At 34.3% G+C, this 21867-nt stretch overlaps 1 protein-coding gene across 3 annotated transcripts in view; it reads left to right on the plus strand.

Moving 5' to 3' along the window:
• EPHA6 (EPH receptor A6) overlaps nucleotides 1-21867 on the plus strand; it is an 835383-nt gene that overhangs the window by 727752 nt on the left and 85764 nt on the right. For all 3 annotated transcript variants that reach the window (XM_032882241.1, XM_032882242.1, XM_032882243.1), the window contains one exon: nucleotides 10325-10534. In XM_032882241.1, coding sequence (XP_032738132.1) covers nucleotides 10325-10534 — 210 coding nt within the window. The remainder of the gene's footprint in view (nucleotides 1-10324; nucleotides 10535-21867) is intronic.

Consider the following 21867-nt stretch of genomic DNA (forward strand, 5'->3'; position numbering starts at 1 on the left):
TATTAACCATCCACCATATTCAAGATAAACAGCATGTCTCAAACCACACTTGAGGAGGCTGTGTTGACAGGTACTAGAAAAAGGAATATAGATTTTGTGTGAAGGAGAGAATCACATCATTTGTAGAGAAAGAGATTTGTGCCATACCTCATGTGGAAATAAATGGGACCATTCCACTCAGTGACAGAGATAAATAGATTCTCATTTGTTGGTTTATCTGGAGTGTTATTGTTTGTTTGTTTTTGGTTTATTGGGCTCAGGGCTCTTTTATATATCTTGCTTTATTAAGCCAAATTATGCTGCCCAGACTAGGCCAGACTGGGTCATTATGACAAAGTTTAGATCAGCTCTTTTCTAGACAACTCCAATTAAAAAGAATACAGGCTCTGGAATTAGACTGCCTGGATTCAAATCCTGATCGCTGCTCAGTAGGTTATTAAATATATTTGTCCTTCAGTTTGACCATCTATAAGATGGAGATAATAACTATACTTAATATCACAGAGTTGTTACAAACATTGAATAAGACGATAATAAAAAACTTATAACTGTAACTGGTTTGTAGTGTTTAAGGAATGTTAGCATTTTCCCCTCCTATGATAATGTGCAACAATGGCAGTACGTTTTCCTAAAAGAATATAAAACTATGGTTGGCACCTCTCTTTCATTGAGTGCACATTTTATAAACAATTGAGAGAGAGAGAGAGAGATTATCACAGGTTGAGCACCCAGGGAAGCAGATTCCAAAAGGAGATACACATGAAGAAACTCCACTGGGGAGAAGCATCAGGGTCATCTCCCTTATTACTGTTGGTTCTAGAGTTTGGGCCCCTGATAATCCTTAGCTGGAGTCCATCTCTGGGAAATGGCCTTGGCTAGAGAAAGCCACTATACCCAAGATCATGGCACCTTTACAGGAGCAGCTTGTAGCCAATGATTGATTGATGTGGCAGGAATAAGGACCCAGCTCCTTTTCCTCAATTTGAACCGACTTTGAAGAGTTATCCCAGACCCAGAACATTCCATGGGGTATATGAAGGACTTTGTTGTGAATGCACTGCATGTTAAGTTCTCCTGCTGCCCAATCCTTCTTTTTTTTACAACCCCCCCCAACGAGATGTTGGCCTAAGAGTGTGTAATCAGGGATCAGCGTTTAGCGAAATTAATAAATTTTCATCAAATACTTGCTTCATCAAATACAATCTCATTCTTATACAAAATTGTCCCCTTTTCATTTGTTTGTTTAGTTCATGTGGTGGAGAATATGAGGATAGATGATACTAGTACAGTTTGGTTTGGTGCTACTACCTTGATCCTTAATTTGTGTTAAGGCTCCTGTAATTTTACCCACCAGAGTTTTGTACCATTTGTACAAATATCAACATAGTAAAAAAAGGTAGATGTATGTCTTAGTGCTAGCATAAAAATAGTTTTGACCTCATGGACCCCTGAAATGTCTTGGCCATGGGAATTAGAAATACATATTCTACATTATATAGTTCCATGACAGAACATGGAGAAAGTGGTTTATCTTCTTTTCAAATACCAAACTCTTATTTTTAATGAGGACACTTACTGTTCTTGGAACTGTGATTGCTATGACACTGAATGAAAGCAATTTAAGTCTCTCTAAACACTGGCAATAAGAAGAGTTGAAATAATTTTGAAATAACTTGCATGGAATACAAGAAAAAGGAACACTCCCAAACTCATTTTACAAGACCAGTATTACTCTGATAACAAAGACAAAGATGCTGTAAGAAAACTACATGAGATATCACTTCACACCTGTAAGAATGTAAAATCAACAACACAAGAAACAACAGGTGTTGGCAAGAACATAGAGAAAGGGGAACTCTCTTGCACTGTTGGTTGGAATGCAAACTGGTACAGCCACTCTGGAAAATAGTGTGGCAGTTCCTCAAAAAGTTAAAATAGAACTATCCTACAATCCAGCAATCATGCCACTAAGTATTTACCCAAAAAATACAATAAACTGAGGGTTTTAGAAGGGAGTGGTTGGGGGTTGGGTGAGCTTGGTGGTGGGTATTAAGGAGGGCACATATTGCATGGAGCACTGGTGAGGTGCATAAACAATGAATTTTGGAACACACACACACACACACAAAAATTTAATTTAATTTAATTTAAAAAATACTAATTCAAAAGGATACATGCACCCCAATGTTTATAGCTGTATTATCTACAATAGCCAAATTATGGAAGTAACCCATTGTGTCCACTGACTGATGCATGGATAAAGAACATGTGCTATGCAACAAGAATGCCCACTCTCACCACTCTTGTTCAACATAGTATTAGAAGTCCTAGCAACAGCAATCAGACAACAAAGAGTAATAAAAGGTACCCAAATTGGCAATGAAGAAGTCACTCTTACTCTTCATAGATGACATGATACTTTATATGGAAAACCCAAAAGACTCCACCCCCAAACTACTAGAACTCATATAGCAATTCAGTAATGTGGCATGATACAAAGTCAATGTAATGAAATCAGTTGCTTTCTTATATACTAATGATGAAAACACAGAAAGGGAAATTAGAGAATTGATTCCATTTACTATAGCGCCAAGAACCATAAGATACCTGGGAATAAACCTAACCAAGAGGTAAAGGATCTGTACTTGAGGAACTACATAACACTCATGAAAGAAATCAAAGAAGACACAAAAAGATGGAAGACCATTCCATGCTCATGGACCAGAAGAATAAAGATTGTTAAAAAGATTATACTGCCTAGAGCAATCTATACTTTTAATGCCATTCCGATCAAAATTCCACCAGTATTTTTCAAAGAGCTGGAGCAAACAATCCTAAAATTTGTATGGAATCAGAAGAGACCCCAAATTGCTAAGGAAATGTTGAAAAAGAAAAACAAAACTGGTGGCATCACGTTGCCTGATTTCAAGCTTTACCACAAAGCTGTGATCACCAAGACAGCATGGTACTGGCATAAAAACAGGCACATAGACCAGTGGAATAGAGTAGAGAGCCCAGATACGGACCCTCAACTCTATAGTCAAATAATCTTTGACAAAGCAGGAAAAAATACACAGTGGAAAAAGACAGTCTCTTCAATAAATGGTGCTGGGAAAATTTGAGAGCTATATGTGGAAGAATGAAACTCGACCATTGCCTTACACCATACACAAATATAAACTTGAAATGGATAAAAGACCTCAACGTGAGGCAGGAATCCATCACAATCATAGAGGAGAACACAGGCAGTAACCTCTTCGACATCGGCCACAGCAACTTCTTTCAAGATTTGTCTCCAAAGGCAAAGAAAACAAAAGCGAAAATGAATTTTTGGAATTTCACCAAGATCTAAAGCTTCGGCACAGCAAAGGAAAACAGTCAACAAAACAAAGAGGCAACCCACGGAATGGGAAAAGATATTTGCAAATGACAGTACAGACAAAGGCTGATATCCAGGATCTATAAAGAACTTCTCAAACTCAACACACCCAAAACAGATAATCATGTCAAAAAATGGGCAGAAGACATGAACAGACACTTCTCCAATGAAGACATACAAATGGCTATCAGACACATGAAAAAATGTTCATCATCACTAGCCATCAGGGAGATTAAACTCAAAACCACATTGAGATACCACCTTACACCAGTTAGAATGGCCAAAATTAACAAGACAGTAAACAACATGTGTTGGAGAGGATGTGGAGAAAGGGGAACCCTGTTACATTGTTGGTGGGAATGCAAGTTGGTGCAGCCACTTTGGAAAACAGTGTGGAGATTCCTTAAGAAATTAAAAACAGAGCTTCCCTATGACCCTGCAATTGCACTACTGAGTATTTATCCCAAAGATACAGATGTAGTGAAAAGAAGGGCCATCTGTACCCCAATGTTCATAGCAGCAATCACCAAACTGTGGAAAGAACCAAGATGCCCTTCAACAGACGAATGGATAAGGAAGATGTGGTCTATATACACTATACAGTATTATGCCTCCATCAGAAAGGATGAATACCCAACTTTTGTAGCAACATGGATGGGACTGGAAGAGATTATGCTGAGTGACGTAAGTCAAGCAGAGAGAGTCAATTATCATATGGTTTCGCTTATTTGTGGAGCATAAGGAAGAACACGGAGGACATGGGGAGATGGAGAGGAGAAGGGAGTTGAGGGAAATTGGAGGGGGAGATGAACCATGAGAGACTATGGACTCTGAAAAACAATCTGAGGGTTTTGAAGGGGCGGAGGGTAGGAAGTTGGGTGAGCCTGGTGGTGGGTATTATGGAGGGCACATATTGCATGGAGCACTGGGTGTGGTGCATAAACAATGAATTCTGGTACACTGAAAAGAAATTTTAAAAATTTAAAAATTTTAAAAAAAGAACATGTGCTATGTATACATAATGGAATATCATTTGGCCATAAAAAAAGAATGAAACCTTGCCATTGGCAATAACATGGACAACAAAAATTAATAAAATAAAGGAAATGGCATTTTTCAGTACTTGATATAAAACTCTTCTTGCTATTAATGAATAGTAGCAAGAGAGTAGTGAGATCTGCTCTGGGTATTAACATAATATTTTTTTCTGAAAAGCAATTGAGCAACCAACATCAAGAGTTTTAATAATGGTTATGTCTTTAACCATAAGAGACTCAATCTCACAAAACAAACTGAGGGTTGCTGGGGGTTGGGGGGTTGGGAGAAGATGGTGGGGTTATGAACATTGGGGAGGGTATATGCTATGGTGAGTGCTGTGAAGTGTGTAAACCTGGTGATTCACAGAACTATACCCCTGGGACTAATAATACATTATAAATTTATAAAAAAATAAAATTAATTTAAAACAAATAATGGTTATAAATTCTTCTGCAGTTTATCTTTATGAAAGGATGGATACATGTGGATATTTACTGAAATTTTATTAATAAAAATTAAAAATAAAACATAAGAATTTGGTATATTTATATATTAGAAATTATTTTATCTTTATAAATAATATTTTATAATCTTTAATAATATGTCATTTTCATAATATACTATTAGCAATATGAGATTAATCTTAACAGAAAAAATTAGACTATCAAATGATGGGTCTTAAATATGAATGAATTTATCTCTTCTTTATAGTTTTCTATTATATTCCAAAATTTTCACAAGGGATTCATATTACTTCCATAATCAGAAAAATATGTTTGGTTATTGTTTGTTTTTCATATTTGCTTTTATTTTGTTTTGCTTTGGTTTGGTTTGGTGTAAGAGTTCAGTTAGAAGCAAGAGCCATTGATGTCTTCAATAGTCAAGCCCCGTTTTAGGAGACTCAATGCCTAAGCTCAGGTTAATAATTAGAATAAAATGTACAGATGATGAATGCTCTTCCCCCTGTAAAGCTGGATCTGAGGTAATAATTTAACAAATACTTAGTGACCACTCAGAAGTCGTCCTACCTGCATTCTAAGCCCAACTCTCTCATTTTATTACCTTGAATGAATTATATAACTTTATTGGGACTCAGTCTCCTCTCTGTTAAACTAGAAAAGAGGAGAGTGCCTAGATTAATGGCTCCTTGGCTTTTTTAAGTCAGAGACCTATTTGAGAATTTGGTAAAAATTATGAATCTACTGCATATAAACATGTGTGAGCATCAAAAAACATAAAATAATTACATTTATTTAAAAAATTCAAGATTTACATAATAGAAACTACAAAATGTAGTTTGAAGTGATGCTGTACCAGTTTCTGAACCAGTATCAGGCTTAAGAAATTGGCAGCTATGGACTCTGAAAAACAATCTGAGGGTTTTGAAGGGGCAGGGGGGTGGGAGGTTGGGGGAGCCAGGTGGTGGGTATTATGGAGGACACGTATTGCATGGAGCACTGGGTGTGGTGCATAAACAATGAATTCTGTTACACTGAAAAGAAATTTAAAAAAAGAGAAAAGAAAAAAAGAAATTGGCAGCTTTAGCTTCCTATGTCTTGGAATATTTATTCTTGAACCATGCTGTGAGGAAGCATAAACTATCCCACAGAGAAGTCCACTTGAAAAGGAGCCAAGGGCTCCCAGCTACAGTCTCATTTGAGTTCCTGTTCAATCGCCAGCCCAAACTTAACAAACTTATGAATGAGCCATCTTGGAAACTGGATCCTGGCCCAGCTTAGCTGCCCCAGTTGATGACTCCTGAATAGACATGAACTGTCAGAGGCAACCCCTGGACAAGTTGCACATTTGTGACCCAAATAGTTGATTGTTATTGTTTTAAGATGCTAAGTTTGGGGGATAATTTGTTATGCAGCAAGAGATAACTGGAAAACTTCATAAATGTTGGGTTAATTATATTGCGCTAAATAAAAGACTTACCTTAACCCCAAAAGCTTTCAAGTAAACCATTTGTATTGGCTTTAAGGCACATTTGTGTTTTGACAAATTTTGGACTTCCTCAAACATGTATATAGATCATCTGAAAATGGTTCCTCTTTTGCCAAGCAAAAGTTTCATCTTCTGGCAAAAAATTAAATCCTTTCTGATAACTCAATAGCATATATTGAGTCTGTGAACAAAAGGGATCAAGAAACAAGTTTAACAAGCATTTTCTATACATTTTCTTTCATTAACAATATTAACGGTATAAACATTTCAAGAACATATATTGTGGAAAGTGATTTTTGCTATATTTAATCAATTTCTGCTGAGAAAGTGAAAATGCTATTTCAAAACACAAATGACTCTCTCACAGCACTTTATCTTCTCACAAGGAATAAAGCACAATTCTTGCTAAATGGAAGCATTGTTTCCTCAGTCTGTCTTTTCCCTTTGTGCTTTCTAGAATTCTAATTTGACTCCCCCATACCATAGAAATATATAGTCTCAAAATTGAGAAGTTACTGGATTATCCAGACTTGTGAAATATCTGGGATAAAATCCCATCTTTTCCCTCCTTTAAAAAAAAAAAAAAGACTCTAAATTTCATTAGTATCACTACACTCAAATAGTCACTCAGATGAGTGAATATTCAGCCTACTAGTGGTCATGAGTAAAAAACAAACTGATCAGAATTACCAGGGATAGCTTTAAGCCAGTCTAACAAGAACCAGTCAGAATACTGACTGAAAACCTGTTTTCACTAGAGTTTGGTTATTTCCTTTTTGTCCTCCTGATCTGATAATAGTATTGAAAATCTACTATGCTGCTTACTTCCGCTGGTAACAGAAGTGGTAGGGTAGCTAATCATACTCTAGCTTTATTTGTTGTAGCAAATTATTTTTCAATAATAATGCTTTGTGTATTGTGTGTTTAATTAAATACTTTTAAATGGTAATATTAAAAAAGAAAACTACATGTTAATATTGCTGATGAACATAGATGCAAAAATTTTCAACAACATGTTAGCCAACAGAATTCAACAGTGCACTAAAAGGATCAGACAGTGTGATCAGGTGGGATGCAAGAATGACTCAACAAAATGAAAGATAAAAATCATATAATCATCTCAATAGATGTAGAAAAAGCACTTGGCAAAATTCAATATTCATTTTTGATAAAAACTCTCAACAAAGTGCATATAAAGGGGAACATACCTCAACATTATAAAGACCATATACGAAAAACCTATAACAGACATCATATATAATGGAAAAAGTAAAACCTTTTCTTCTAATATCAAAAACAAGACAAAGATGTCCATTCTTGCCACTCTTATTCAATGTAGCATCAGAAATCCCAGTTAGAACATTTGGTCAAGAAAAAGAAATAATAGGCATCTAAACAAGAAAAGAAGTAAAACTGTCTCTATTTGCACATAACCTATTATATATAGAAAACTCTAAAGATTCCACCAAAAACCAGTTAGAAATAAATAAATTCAGTAAACTTTCAGGATACAAAATTAATATACAAAAAAATCAGTTGCATTTCTATACACTAACAACATACTGCCAGAGAAATGAAGGAAACATCCCATTTACAATTTTATTGAAGAAGAATAAAACACTTAGGAATAAATTTACCCAAAGAGGTGAAAGATCGTACACTGAAAACTACAAAACATTGATAAAAGAAATTGAAAACAATACAAATAATGGAAAATTATTCTCTACTCATGGATTAGAAGTAATATCATTAAAATGTCCATGCTACCCAAAACAATCTACAGATTCAGTGCAATCTCTATCAAAATTCCAATAACACTTTTCACAAAATTAGAACAAATAATCCTAAAATTTGTATGGAACCATAAAAGACCCCAAAGAGCCAAAGTAATCATGAAAAAATGAACAAAGCTGGGAGCATAGCATTTCCTAATTTCAAACTCTATTACAAAGCTATAGTACTCAAAACAGTACACTATTGGCATAAAAACAGACAGGCTCAGGTTGTGATCTCAGGGTCCTGGGATCAAGGCCTGCATTGAGCTCTCTGCTAGGCGGGGAGCCTGTTTCGCCCTCTCTCTCTCTCTCTCTCTCTGCCTGCCTCTCTGCCTACTTGTGATCTCTCTCTCTGACAAATAAATAAATAATCTTTAAAAAAAATTACATGAGCTACATGTAATTGTAATACAAGGTTTTATTAAATAATAACTATTATTAAAATAAGTCGGGATGTGCTGTGCGTTTTGTATGTGATACTCACTGCACCTCTGAGTTAGATTATTCTATTCTCATTGTACAGATAAGAAAATTGAGGCATTCCTTAGTTTTCCCATGGTCCATTAACATTTCCTACCACACAGAAATTCTGCATTGATGAGAACTGTGATACCAGGTAACTCCATTTCTAATAGGTAAAAGCGCCACCTCTTTAAATTTAGTGTAATCCTTTCGAGGCCAAAAGAATTTATACTTTGAATTCTACTCAAAGGCTTTGAGAGTCCTAATAGGTAGGGTACATGATAGAAGAGGCAGATTTCATCTCATAGTGCACTGTCTAGGAAGATGGATTGGAAACATAAAGAGCTAATAACACCAAAGATTTTCTTTGCTAGGTTATCTTTTATACATTAATTATACAGAAGATCCTGCTTAAATGGATACTCTTGCTATAGAATGTTTCTTTTAAAAGAGGGTTCTTTTACTTACTCTGCACTTGGGCTGAGAGATATTATCAGAGAGCTATCAGGGAGATAAGTTGATATAAAGACAAAGTTTATTTCATTTGTAGTATAAGCTTATTCATTTAACTGACCAGTGAATCATCTTTGTATAGAATGTTGTGTCACTGTGATATAGTCAGATCACCTGTGTATTTAACCCATGCTATAGTTTTAAATCATATATCCATGAAAACTGCTATAACTTTGCAAATTTGAAGATAACTCTTATTTATTCATCTACCACACTGTATAAGGTAATATAGCCCCATAGTCTTTTGTTAGATATTCATTTTAATAGCATTCATAAATAAATGTTACCTAGTGTATAAAACCAACCTGAGAATCTTTCATGTTTCTCTATAACTCCTTTGAGGACAACTGTCTCCAAATAACTATGTAGAACAATATTCTTTATTTTTCAAACTAAAAATATTTTTATTTAATTTTTCTCTAATTTTGGGGTATTGTGTGTCTGGTCTTATTGGTGTACACATTTTACATGGATGACAACTGAATTTTTTCCTTTCAAAAATGTTATTTTTAAATCAAGACAGGAAGAATAAGCAATCAAGGGATTGACTGCTGCATACCAGTACTATGCCTAGCTTGTTATTCATATGACTTCATTTACTCTTCCCAAAAGGGAGCTAAAATAGTCCTGTTTTCAGTCAGTTGCCAGCAACTTCCTTTTTATTCACTCTCTATATAATAAAAGAATGGGAAAATCTAGTTATTTTCTATTTGCATATATTTTTTTCTCTCTTTCCTATAGCTTCCCTAAACTTATTTCCTATTTATGCAAACAAGTCCTCTTTTTCCTAAGTAATCATTTTTCTCATTTCAAATTATTATGAAGCTTTTATCCAATGTTAGGTTCTGCTGTCCTGCCCACCTGTACATAGGTCACAATTATGGAAACTGAATTCTGTTCTTTTGGTAGACATTGCTGCTACGTAATTTGACTTAGGTCCCTCTTACTACTTAAAGTTTTTGAAATCAGTTAATTTGGTTGGTTCTCTTCTATCCTTTGTTTTCCTTCATCACTTCCAGCTAGATTTTCCTTTCCTTTAAATGTCAAACAAATTCTTATATTTCATGGTCAGCAGATTTGATGCTTGTATTCATTGGATCCAGCAAAATAAATTCAAAGGTTTTCCTTAATGTTGCGCAGACATGCTTGCCTGCACTCACACATGCTACATTAAAATAAATCAATGTAAACTATTGTGATTCTCTTTCAGAAACATGATGGCCATTTCACAGTCATCCAGTTGGTTGGTATGCTCCGAGGCATTGCATCAGGAATGAAGTATCTTTCTGATATGGGTTATGTTCATCGTGATCTAGCAGCTAGGAATATATTGGTCAACAGCAACTTAGTATGCAAAGTTTCTGATTTTGGTCTTTCCCGGGTGCTGGAAGATGATCCAGAAGCTGCATATACAACAACTGTAAGTTTACATGTCCTTTTCCAATATAGGTGGCTTACCTGTATTGTTTTTAATATTATAAGAATAATTGTGTTTTTGGTTTCCTAATTTTCTGCTCGCAACTGTCATTTTCCAAATTTAACATCATCACTTTTTTTTTAAAGATTTTATTTATTTGACAGAGAGAGACACAGAGAGAGAGGGAACACAAGCAGGGAGAGTGGGAGAGGGAGAGGCATCCAACCGAGCAGGGGGCCTAATGTGGCCTCAGTCCCAGGGTCCTGGGATCATGACCTGAGCCGAAGGCAGACACTTAATGACTGAGCCACCCAGGCACCCAAACATCATTTAACGGAGAAGTATTTGCTTTATCTGAGCACCTGGCCAAAAAAACAAAACAACAACAAAAAAGCTTTCTTATATTTGACTGTTTTCTTTCTTCCATCTTACTGGGACTTTAATATCATGCTTGAGGTCCAAGTTTCGATTGCCCTCACAACAAATCTGCCTTTGCCTGAGGTATTCTTGGTGCTTAAAAATTATCTCCTTTAAATGGAGTTCTATATAGGCCAATGGTGAATCAATTAAGTCCGTGCTAGTGAACAACCAATGGTTATGAAATGACTTTTTTTTTCCTCATAGCAAATGTTATGGAATGACCTGATTATACTTACAAATGAACAAGATAAGTTTCTCTGGAAATATATAAATACACCCTAAACTTTTTTCTGAATGATACTTGGGGAGAATATGAGCAGGAATAAAAGGCTAAAACTTTAGAAGCAAACTATCATCCATAGAATATATGATCTAACCTTAACTCATGAATAGTTTAAGCATTTCTGAATGCCCCCAAACCAGTTCATTCCACTGAGCTTTTTGGTTATTGTTTCAAGGATTTCAATCTCTTTCTTCAGCTATCTGAAAACTAGTAATTTGTAAAACTATACACTATTTGGTACTGTTCAAACAAAACCTTCACCATTGACTCATTTGACAGTCACCTTCAATGAAAAGTCAGTCAGTAAAATTATTCAAGATGTTTTTATCCTCTCCTCTTTCTCTAACCTTACACATTATTATAGAAGAGGCAAATCCATTATTTAGTTCCCTTTTATTTCATTTTCTGTTAGATTGTTTTGAAACTTCACTGTATTCAATTATTCCAGAAGAGATGCAAGTTTAATACTATGAGTGAAACATATTGTGTCCTGACTATATTTGCACTGTAGAAATGCTCTATATTACTTTATTATTGATATTTCCACTAATTTCTCCAACAAAGAAATATAGTGCTAAGGAAAATAAATTAATCTCTGAGAGCCTGACATATAAGGTAGCAGTATCTATTGATCTTATAATTTGACCAAACACCTTCATAAAAGTAAAAGTCTATCATGTCTGAAAATAAATTGTTCATCTCAGGAAAAGCAGTATTTCCAGCTCCATTTTCTAATTGGAAAATGTCATAATTTTTTTCATTTTTTTGAGGCCTTCTTTTCGTTTTGTTTTTTATAAATGTGTAACTTAAAGCAACTTTTCAAGTTACAGAACAATGTAGATAAGATTTTTCTATTATGCATATTATTTCCAATATTGGAGAATAGTGTTTAAAATTATTATAAAAATTTTGTGCAATATAATATTTATAAAAATTCCAACAAATATGATCTACTTAAAGAACAAAATAATATAAAATAAAGCATAAAATAGGAAATAACTATGATATTCTTTGTATGCCTATATGATGTATTTGAGATTCCTATTAAATAATATTTTAAATGCATTTTAAAATGGGAAGCTCATTAAATTTAAAGTACTAGTAAAACTGTCGGGGTAACCCAAATTTTGAAGAATATATAGGTTTTATTGTATCAGATTTGAAATCCAGATTCTAGGCATGTTCTTCTTTCTTATATGATTATAGAAACTGAGAGGCCTAGAACAGTGCTACTTTAATATAAGTCTGACTACAGTATTAAATATCAAGTCAGGTAACCAGAATATTAATGTCCCAAAAGAGCCTCTTGAAAGCTATAGATTGTCTCTATTAAGAAATAAGTTTCTGAATTTAAGAGGCATCAGTTGAATGGTAGATATGTAAGTATTTTTTAATTGTTTTTATTTTTTTATTCCAGTGTAATTAATGTAGTGTTGTATTAGTTTCAGGCACATGATGTAGTGATTCAACAATTCTATACAGTACTCAGTGATCATCACAATAAGTGTACTCTTAATCCCCTTCACCTGTTTTACCCATCCCCCCCCAACCCACCTTCCTCTGGTAACCACCAGTTTTCTCTCTATATTTAAAAGTCCGTTTTTTTGTTTGATTCATTTTCTTTTTTTGTTTCATTTCTTAAATTCCACATGTAAGTGAAATCACATGGTACTGGTCTTTCTTAGACTGACCTATTTTCCTTCTAGATCCATCATGTTGTTGCAAATGGCAAGATTTCATTATTTTTTATGGCTGAGTAATATTCCATTGTGTGTTTATACCACACCTTCTTTATTCCTTGATTTACCCTTGGACATTTGGGTTGCTTCTTGGTTATTTTAATTAAGCCTACAATAAACACAAGGGTACATGTATCTTTTCAAATAAGTGTTTTCACATTCTTTGGGTTAATACCTAGTAGGGGAATTACTGGATCATGTGTTAATTCTTTTTAAGTGGTTACACCACTTTGCATTCCCACCAACAGTGCACAAGGGTTCCTTTTTCTCTACATACTCGCCAACACCTGTTGTTACTTGTGTTTCTGATTTTAACCATTCTGACAAGTGTGAGATAATATCTTATTGTGGCATTTACCCAATGATGAGAAATGTTGAGCAACTATTCATGTGTCTGCTGGCCATTTGTTTGTCTTCTTTGGAAAAATGTTCATATCCTCTGCTAATTTATGTTTTTTTGGTGTTGAGTCATATTAAGTACTCCATGGTTTGGAAATAAACCCTTATCAAATATGCCATTTGCAAATATCTTCTCCCATTCAGTAGGTTGTCTTTTTGGTTTGTTGATTATTTCCTTTACTGTGCAAAAGCTTTTTATTTTGATATTATTTCTGATATTATTCTGATATTTTAATTTTGCTTTTGTTTCCCTTGCCTTGGAAGCCATATCTAGAAAAATGTTGCTATGACCAAAAGAATTATTACTTGTGTTCTCTTCTAGGATTTTTATGGTTTCAGGTCTCACATTTAAGTGTTTCATCCATTTTGAGTTATTTTGTGTGAGGTATAAGAAGGTGGTCCAGTTTCACTCTTTACCAGTCCAGTTTTCCCAATACCACTGTTGAAGAGACTGTAATTAAGAACTTTTTAAAAAAATACATCAGAAATACCTGTTAAAAGGCTTCTAGGGTACAAATTATCATACTTGACTTTATAATGATTATGACCATTTAATATTTGAAACAGCACCACTCTTGCCTTCAAAGAGCTTATACTTTTACAGAATGGACTCATGCTTTCTATCTATTCAGTGCATTAAATGTTGACATACAGGTCTGAAAAAGAAATATGGAAGTATCAAAAAGCAGAGGTCTGAAGAAGACTTTACAAAAAACTAGAATTTCATCCAAATATTTAAAAATTTCTTTAGACAGACTGTTGGGGAATTCAGATAGAGGAAACAGAAAAAGGAAAAAGACATGGAAATTTGGGAAAGTGAATGGACATGTTGTTGGAAATGTGGAATGGGGAGAGAAGGAGTAAAAAATCAAGGTTTCTAAGGAATAATTGTGAAGTTACTTGGGTGGTACATCAAGAAATTTGAAGGTTTTTCTATGGCAATTAAAAGACAGACATTGATTTACTTAAATGGTAGAATGACCAAACACATGCATGTCTTAGAAGCTATTATTGACAACAGTGTAAAAGAGGGAAGTATTGAAGGATAGGAGGAATGGTTATAGGAAACCAGTTAAGGCATTATTGCTATAGATGAGAAAAGCCATATGACTTTAATTAGGGCAGTGGATTTTGGAATGAAGAGGAAGGTAGAGAACTGGAAAATGTATTATGAATATACAATTTATAAGACTCAGTAACTAATTAGATATGAATTATAAGAAAGATTTAAAGATGACATCAATATTTTTGGATTGAACAATTTGTTGAATGAGATGTCATTAATCAATTCAGAGGATCCCTGTTAGAGATGGCCAATTAGATTACAAAGCAAAATTATAACAAAGGGTCACAGTCACTCTGTTTCAAAGTCATTAAGATAATGGCAGATTAAACATTGGCATTCTGTTGCAATTATTTTTAAAATATTTAGGGCTTTATATAAATGTACTTAGGTTCCAAGCCCTTGCAAAGGGATCTTAAGAACTAGTAATGGCATGAAAACCAAGAAATGTGAATGGAGGCTAAAGACAGAAGGACAAAAATGCACAAAAGTAGGATCTAGACAAAGACTGAGTTCTTGCTTTTACATGCCAATTCTAAAAATAGTTTATCAGGCATTTCGTGAGGAAAGATTGGTGAATGATTATGAAGTACATCTGACAATACATACACAATTATTGATATGTGACTAACTAAATCATACAGTATTTACTGAGTTTGAATTATTCTCATTTGATTACATGGTCTTCTGCCTGTTTATAATTTAGGTGTTGCAAAATCTCTCTCTTTTCTGAATCCTTGATGCACATTCACATGGACAACCAGTTCCAGGGAGGGACTCTCTCATTTGAATATTGAATATTGAATAGTAATATTGAATATTACTAAGCAACAAGTCTTAAAGTTACCTTGAAAATGCTAACATTCTGCTCTCAACTATGGAAATGAGGTCCTTTTTACCTAAAAAGAGTATTAAAAGATATATTATGGTTCACACTGATCTGTTTTAGGGGTAGATTTTATTTCAAATATAATGGCAGTCACTGTATGGATTTTTTTTTTTTTTAGTAAAAAAATGAGTAACTCCCTTTCTTATATTTTAAAGATCAAAATAAAATGGAAGAATTATTTTCTCACAATATCTACTAAAATTTCTAAGATACTTTGACTCTTTCAATTGTGTTCATTTTATGTTATCCAAGGCAAATTTTGCTTTTTTTCTTTGACAACAATAGTTCCATATAAGTACTTTCTTAGTGGAAATATGGTAACTCATAACTGACAACACATAATCTGCCTAATCACAATTCTGTTAACATCTTAATTCTATTACTTTGCATTCATAAGACCTCTTCCAAACTCCAACTCTTAACCTCCCATATTCTATATAAGGTATGAGAAAAGTTAAATCTCATAAAAGTTAAATCTTTTTAGATCAAAATGATCTAAAAAGTCATGGTTTATACCCAACATGGAGCTAATTATAACGAATCATGGAGCAGCATGAGGGGGACTTACTTACTGTGTATTCCAAAGTTTGGGACATCTAATCCACCTTCCTCCTTTACCTAACTCAAGGTTTTACAAATTGGCTTGACTTTTTTTTTTTTTTTTTTTGGCTTGACTTTCTGAAGTGGATTTTTAAATCTTGAGACATGTCTACCTTTAAGAATAAATATTTTTGATAAAGGTGAGATAAAAATCATTTTAGATCACTCACTATTCTGCTTTTAAATGCTTTAATATGAGTAATTAAAATTTGCCTGGAGATCATGCTTAAGCTGCTAATAAAACATATTCAGAATTTTTACTCTTTTTTATATTTTAAATTAAAAAGTCACTGTAGAAAGTTAGGCAGTAAAAAAATATTGAATGCCTTTAATTAAAAATCATATAATATCTGATGCACTGACTAAAAGAACTTGTACGGAGAATGTTTCTAATTTCTTAGATTTTGAAAAATAAAACTTTTCTTTAGAAATCCTACTACTCTGTCAAGTCATGGATAGTAGAGGTGACATTGTGCTAAGATATAGCATTTGATAAAATGCATATTCTATGTCTATCCTAGATGAACCAGGGCCAACCTGAAGAATGATTTTTATTTCAATTGTTCCTTCTGATTTAGCCAAGCTAAAAATGGAGTGGGTATGACTGCTTCAGGCACAAAGACAGATCTTTAGGTAGACAACTTGAAGCCTACTACTAGTTCCCCCAAAACCAACATATGGTAGCATAAACAGAATATATGGACAGTCTTCTGCACAGAATTCACTGAAAAATTAAAGAAAGGAAATGGTAGTTTCTTCTAGGCAAATGTAAATTCAGTAGCCTGAGTATAAAGGAAAAAAGCAAGAAAAATAGCTATGTTATCAGAATGTTGTAACATCAAGATTTAAATAACTTTTTTTTTCAATAAAAAGATGATGAACAAATAAACCTTGGGAGAATGAAAAACAATAAAATCCTGGTGAGAAGAACCACATACAACACTAAGAAAGGAATTGTGTCATTGGGGAAAAATAACTAAATGACTTTTCACAAAAAAAAATAGTTCTCACTTGGCAGACGCTATGATAGCAGTCAATCAAAATCAGTCTAATACAGAGACCATTACAATTAGCTGAAGAGGGAGAAATCAATGTGCCAATATTGTTTCCCAATTTCAAAGGAAAAAACCGTGTCCTTGAACCAGCAAGTGTTTGATGGACTAATTCATAAGAATAAAATCTGACCGTTTTTATTTACCTTTGTCAATATATGCTTTTCGTAAAAGAAATTCTAATGATCTAACGTGTAGAAACTATATTCTCAGAAATGAGAATCTCTGCACTTTGAGCCCAAATGCCAGATAGTAAATCCCCAACTGTGGTGACGAAAGGGCAGCAAAGCTTTATATTAAACCAGAGAGAATATGTGTTCAACGCAAAGCAAGAGTCTTCTTAAATAACTGTTCAAGAGGTGAATGCCACACACTCCAGCTTGGACTACAGGCTGAGAGACCCAAATCTGAGTGATAGTTGTCTGCAGTGGTGGTATCAGAAGGACACAAAACTTCTTTGAAATGTACTGCTTGAGTGAATTGACAATGGCAGATCTTGAACATAATATGGAAATGGAAATCAACAATACCAGAGGAAATTTATATTTAAAGAATCGTTTCCAGAAAAAGCCTCATCTCTGAAGCTTGGAAAACAACAGTTTGTGATCATTGCAGAGTTCTCTGTAGTAAAACAAATGAAAAAGATTTGAGGATTATCAGACACAAAGGAGAAAAGTACTGAACAGAGAGCCGAAGACAGAGAGGACCATCTAGCTAAGTCATGCAGCCCATTAAGAAGCCATGCCTTGCTTTGGGAAAATCTCCATTTGCCATTTGTGCAAAGCATCTACAAAAACAAGAGCTCTGTCTTTCTAATATACATTTTAAGGACAAGACCCTAAGGTCTTAGACCTGTAAAGGCATTTTTTTTTTAACCTGGAAACGCATTATTGAAGGTAAGAGACTACTGAGAAACTTTCTGTTTAGCACTCAAGGTTTGGTGTGTGACTTTCAAGTAATTTGTTTGGTTTTATTAAAAGTAATGAATTCCTTTAAGTTTGTGTAAAGCCCTAAAGAACAGGAGAGTTATCATTTACATTTTTCAAAGGATTTCCAACACCTAAAATAATGTGTTATTTAATGGCTACTTAATTAATTACTGATAGTGAAAATAAGAAAAGTATAGAAAGTGACAAACTCTAAGAACATATTTTTCAGTGAAATTACATTTATTTCTTCTCTGAGGTCATTATTAATCACAACCCATCAAATAAGTGAACCTAAAATAATCCTTAATGCATCAGAAAGAGGTGGAAAAAATGCAATAGAAAGCAACAAATGTAACAAACATTGAAGCACTTACAACAAAGAGTCACAAAGGGGAAAATTCTGTTTTTAAAGTCTCTGAACACATCCCATGGAAAGCTTTGAGCACAAAAGGATGCCTACAGCATAGATAAGATACAAGACAGCATAGATAAGATACAAGACAAATGGTTCATCAAATCACATGATGCATACAATTTTGATACCTACAAACATCTGAAATACACCCAGTCCTTCTAACATAAATGCTAATCAACAACGAATATCAAATGCCAGTCACAGTTCTCAAAGTATTCAACATACACCTGATGATTAACCTGAAGAACCACAGGAAATTACCAGGTGCTGTTTGTTTTTGTGTTAGCAACATCCAACACTGTCTAATTCAGAGTTAGTCTCCCTGCTCCCAGTGATTTTAGAACAAACCTGGACTAAATAGTTTTACTGAGAAAGATCAATCAGCAGATGTTCAGCAAGCAGAAAGTACAGTGCTCACTGGCCCATCTTGCTTGTGCAGAAAAAAGACAAAATAAGACAGTGAACACAAAGCTGCTGGCTTTAAACCTAGAGTTTCAAAGATACCACCTGAAGAAATGAAGTCATTACTAATGCCTAATTGTGAGTTTCATCCCTGAGGTTGAAAGAAAGCTTTTTGTTATTGTTGTTGACAATAAAAACTAGAAAGAAAGACGTTACAAATGCTGGATAAATCACATGAAAGCTCTGTGGAAAAGCTTACACATTCCCAGTGTAAAAAGCTTCATATCAATGGCAAATAAATTGAAAAGGGTTATCAGTTATTTATACTGTTTCTAGTCGACCCTGTTAGCTGCCTACTCAACTTCTTTTCTCATCTTTTCCTTGCTAATAAAATCTTTACTAAACTGGGATGTTTATAATGAGCTCAGGCCTAAGAAATAAATCATGATTTATATAAGCCAGTTATATTTTTACCATTCTCCTTTGACATTTAAATTTTACACTTTGGTCACTTAAAGGGAAAGGAAAGTGAAAATGACAACTTCAGGAAAAATTTCCAGTTGAGGTCTACCAGAAACAAGATTGAATAAAGAGCTGTCTAGTATTGGCCCTTGCTCTTCTTTATTTCCTTGAATATAGTTTTGGAAGGGCATAGAGCTGCTACAGCCATCTTTCAGACAGGAGGCAACAAGCCTCAGGAGACAACTCCAAAGCTGAGGATGGCCCAAAAGGAAAATCAAAAGAACCTGGTTCATGATGTAGGGATATTATTCAGTAGGAGAGCATTTGACAACAAAGAGCCTGGTTCTCCGATGAAATTGTTGCACCTCTGTTGTCGTTACAACCATTTGCAGTGTACAAGCAGAAACCACTTACTCCAGTTATTTGCTTATAATTTAATTAAATGCTTTATTTTCTTGAGTTCCTGAGAAGTGGGCATTCTATAACTCTATGACTTGTAATCCAAGACATTCTGATACAGTAATCAATAGATAGAAAACCTTTGCATTAATAAAGAACATAAATAGAAAAATGACAAATAAAAAAATATTTAAGTAAAATATCACCTCAGACAAACTTAATAGATTAAGCAGACTGTAAATATACAGTTAGTATGAAGATGCAGTTATAATAATTTATTCATCTAACATATTTCTTATATTATTAGATAAGTTGGATAATGGAGCTGAATGTACTTCTTAGGATCTGGGAAGAGAACAGACATTAAGTATTCATGCTATTGAACATATAGTTAAAATCTGAGATTTATACAGCACATGTACTGTCTACTTGTGAGGATACTGTTCTGGCCATTGGAGATATTCCAATAAACAAGCATGGAGTTTACAGTCTTGAGCCTGGTGAGAACAAAAATAATAAAGTTATTCTTTAAAAAGAGAATCTCTCATTTTAGATAGTGATAAAACTGGATGCATAATACATTTTTTAATAATTTTTTAAAAAAATAAAAGTGAGTAAGGGCACCTGGGTGGCTTAGTAGTTAAGTATCTCCCTTCAGTTCAGATCATGGTCCCAGGGTCCTGGGATTGAGCCCCACATCAGTTTCCCTGTTCCGTGGAAAGCCTGCTTCTCCCTCTCCAACTCCCCCTGCTTGTATTCCTTCTCTCGCTGTGTCTCTTTGTCAAATAAATAAATAAAATCTTTAAAAAATAAATAAATAAATAAATAAATAAAAGTGTGTAGCTACCTTGGAAGTCATGTTCAGGAAATTTAAAGAGGTGGTATTTGAAATGAAACCTGAAAATTATAAGGGTACAAGCCGAGGGAAGATCTGAAGCCAAATGTTCTAAGATGAAAGCAAATATAGATCCTAATGTGGGGACAAGCTTGGCATAATTTAGGACTAGGACTAAGTCCAAGATGGTTGACACATTGAAAGATAAGTTAGAAATAAAGACAGGGCAACCAGATCCTACAGAAATTCAAAAGTCATGGAAAGAAATAGACATTTATTCTAATTGCAAAGGGAACCCACTGGAAGATTCTAAGGAGGTGATGACATAACATAATTTGCGTTTTTAAGAGCTCACTTCAGCTATGTGTTGAGAATGAATTAGTCTACGACCACACTACCATGAACGCGCCCAATCTCGTCTGATCTCAGAAGCTAAGCAGGGTCAGGCCTGGTTAGTACTTGGATGGGAGAATGAATTAATTGTAGAGGGTCAAGGGCAGAGAAAGCGAGGAGACTCATTTATAGTACCCCAGACAGGAAATACTGGCAGCATGATATAAACTGGCAATAGAAAAAATAAAGTGTAGTGGGGAGACTTGGGGCATCTTGTTTCAATACCTTTGCCTAGATGTGTGTGTGTGTGTGTGTTTTAAACAGATAAGGAAATTGAGGCCCAAAGAAATTAAGTGGTGTACACAAGTCGCATGGCTCTTAATATTGGAAACAATGTCAATCAACCATGACAGTAATGACGTGTTAAGGGAAAATGTCTGTCCCACAATTGAATCTTCCTCCTCCTCCTCTTACAATACTTCCCACTGCACCTTCTCTTCTATCATTTGCACACTCCCCTCTATCTCTCACCTCTGAGATCCATACCAAAGGCAGTAGATAGCAGTAGTTGAAAGTCATTAAAGATTGAGAAATAGATTGATCTCTTAGTCTTTGGTGATCCATCTTTTGCTTATTGAACTTTTAAAATTATTCTGCAATGAATATTTTAGTTTTATGATTAAAAAAATTTATGTTATAAAAATAGAGAAATAGCTCCTGGCAGAGTACCAAGATATCTTTCTGACCAGCATATTTAGTTTCTCCTTGGTATTAGTCAGTGACTAAACAATATGTGTAGTTGTTTGAATGCAACTTCTCCAATCAAAAAAGTGGCTGAAGGTCATTTCACTATGCTACGTTTATTTTTAAATGAAAGATAAGATTAAAGAAATGAAAATTATGATACTGATTTTTAAAATGGAATTCTGGGCAATATTCCAAGAAACCTCAGATTCTGCCTCAGAACTTCAACTTTAATACCTATCCCTCATTGTTACCCCAGGGCCTACCATTAAGACCCACTGTCATCAATTTTTCCTAAACCGATAAACAATCATTAAGAGATCAGAAGCTAGAGAAAGCACTACAGAATCCTGGAGTCTGCTTTTAAAAGAC

This window comes from Lontra canadensis, unplaced genomic scaffold (genome assembly GCF_010015895.1).
Source record: "Lontra canadensis isolate GAN:19392208 unplaced genomic scaffold, GSC_riverotter_1.0 scaffold80, whole genome shotgun sequence".
Taxonomy (NCBI): domain Eukaryota; kingdom Metazoa; phylum Chordata; class Mammalia; order Carnivora; family Mustelidae; genus Lontra; species Lontra canadensis.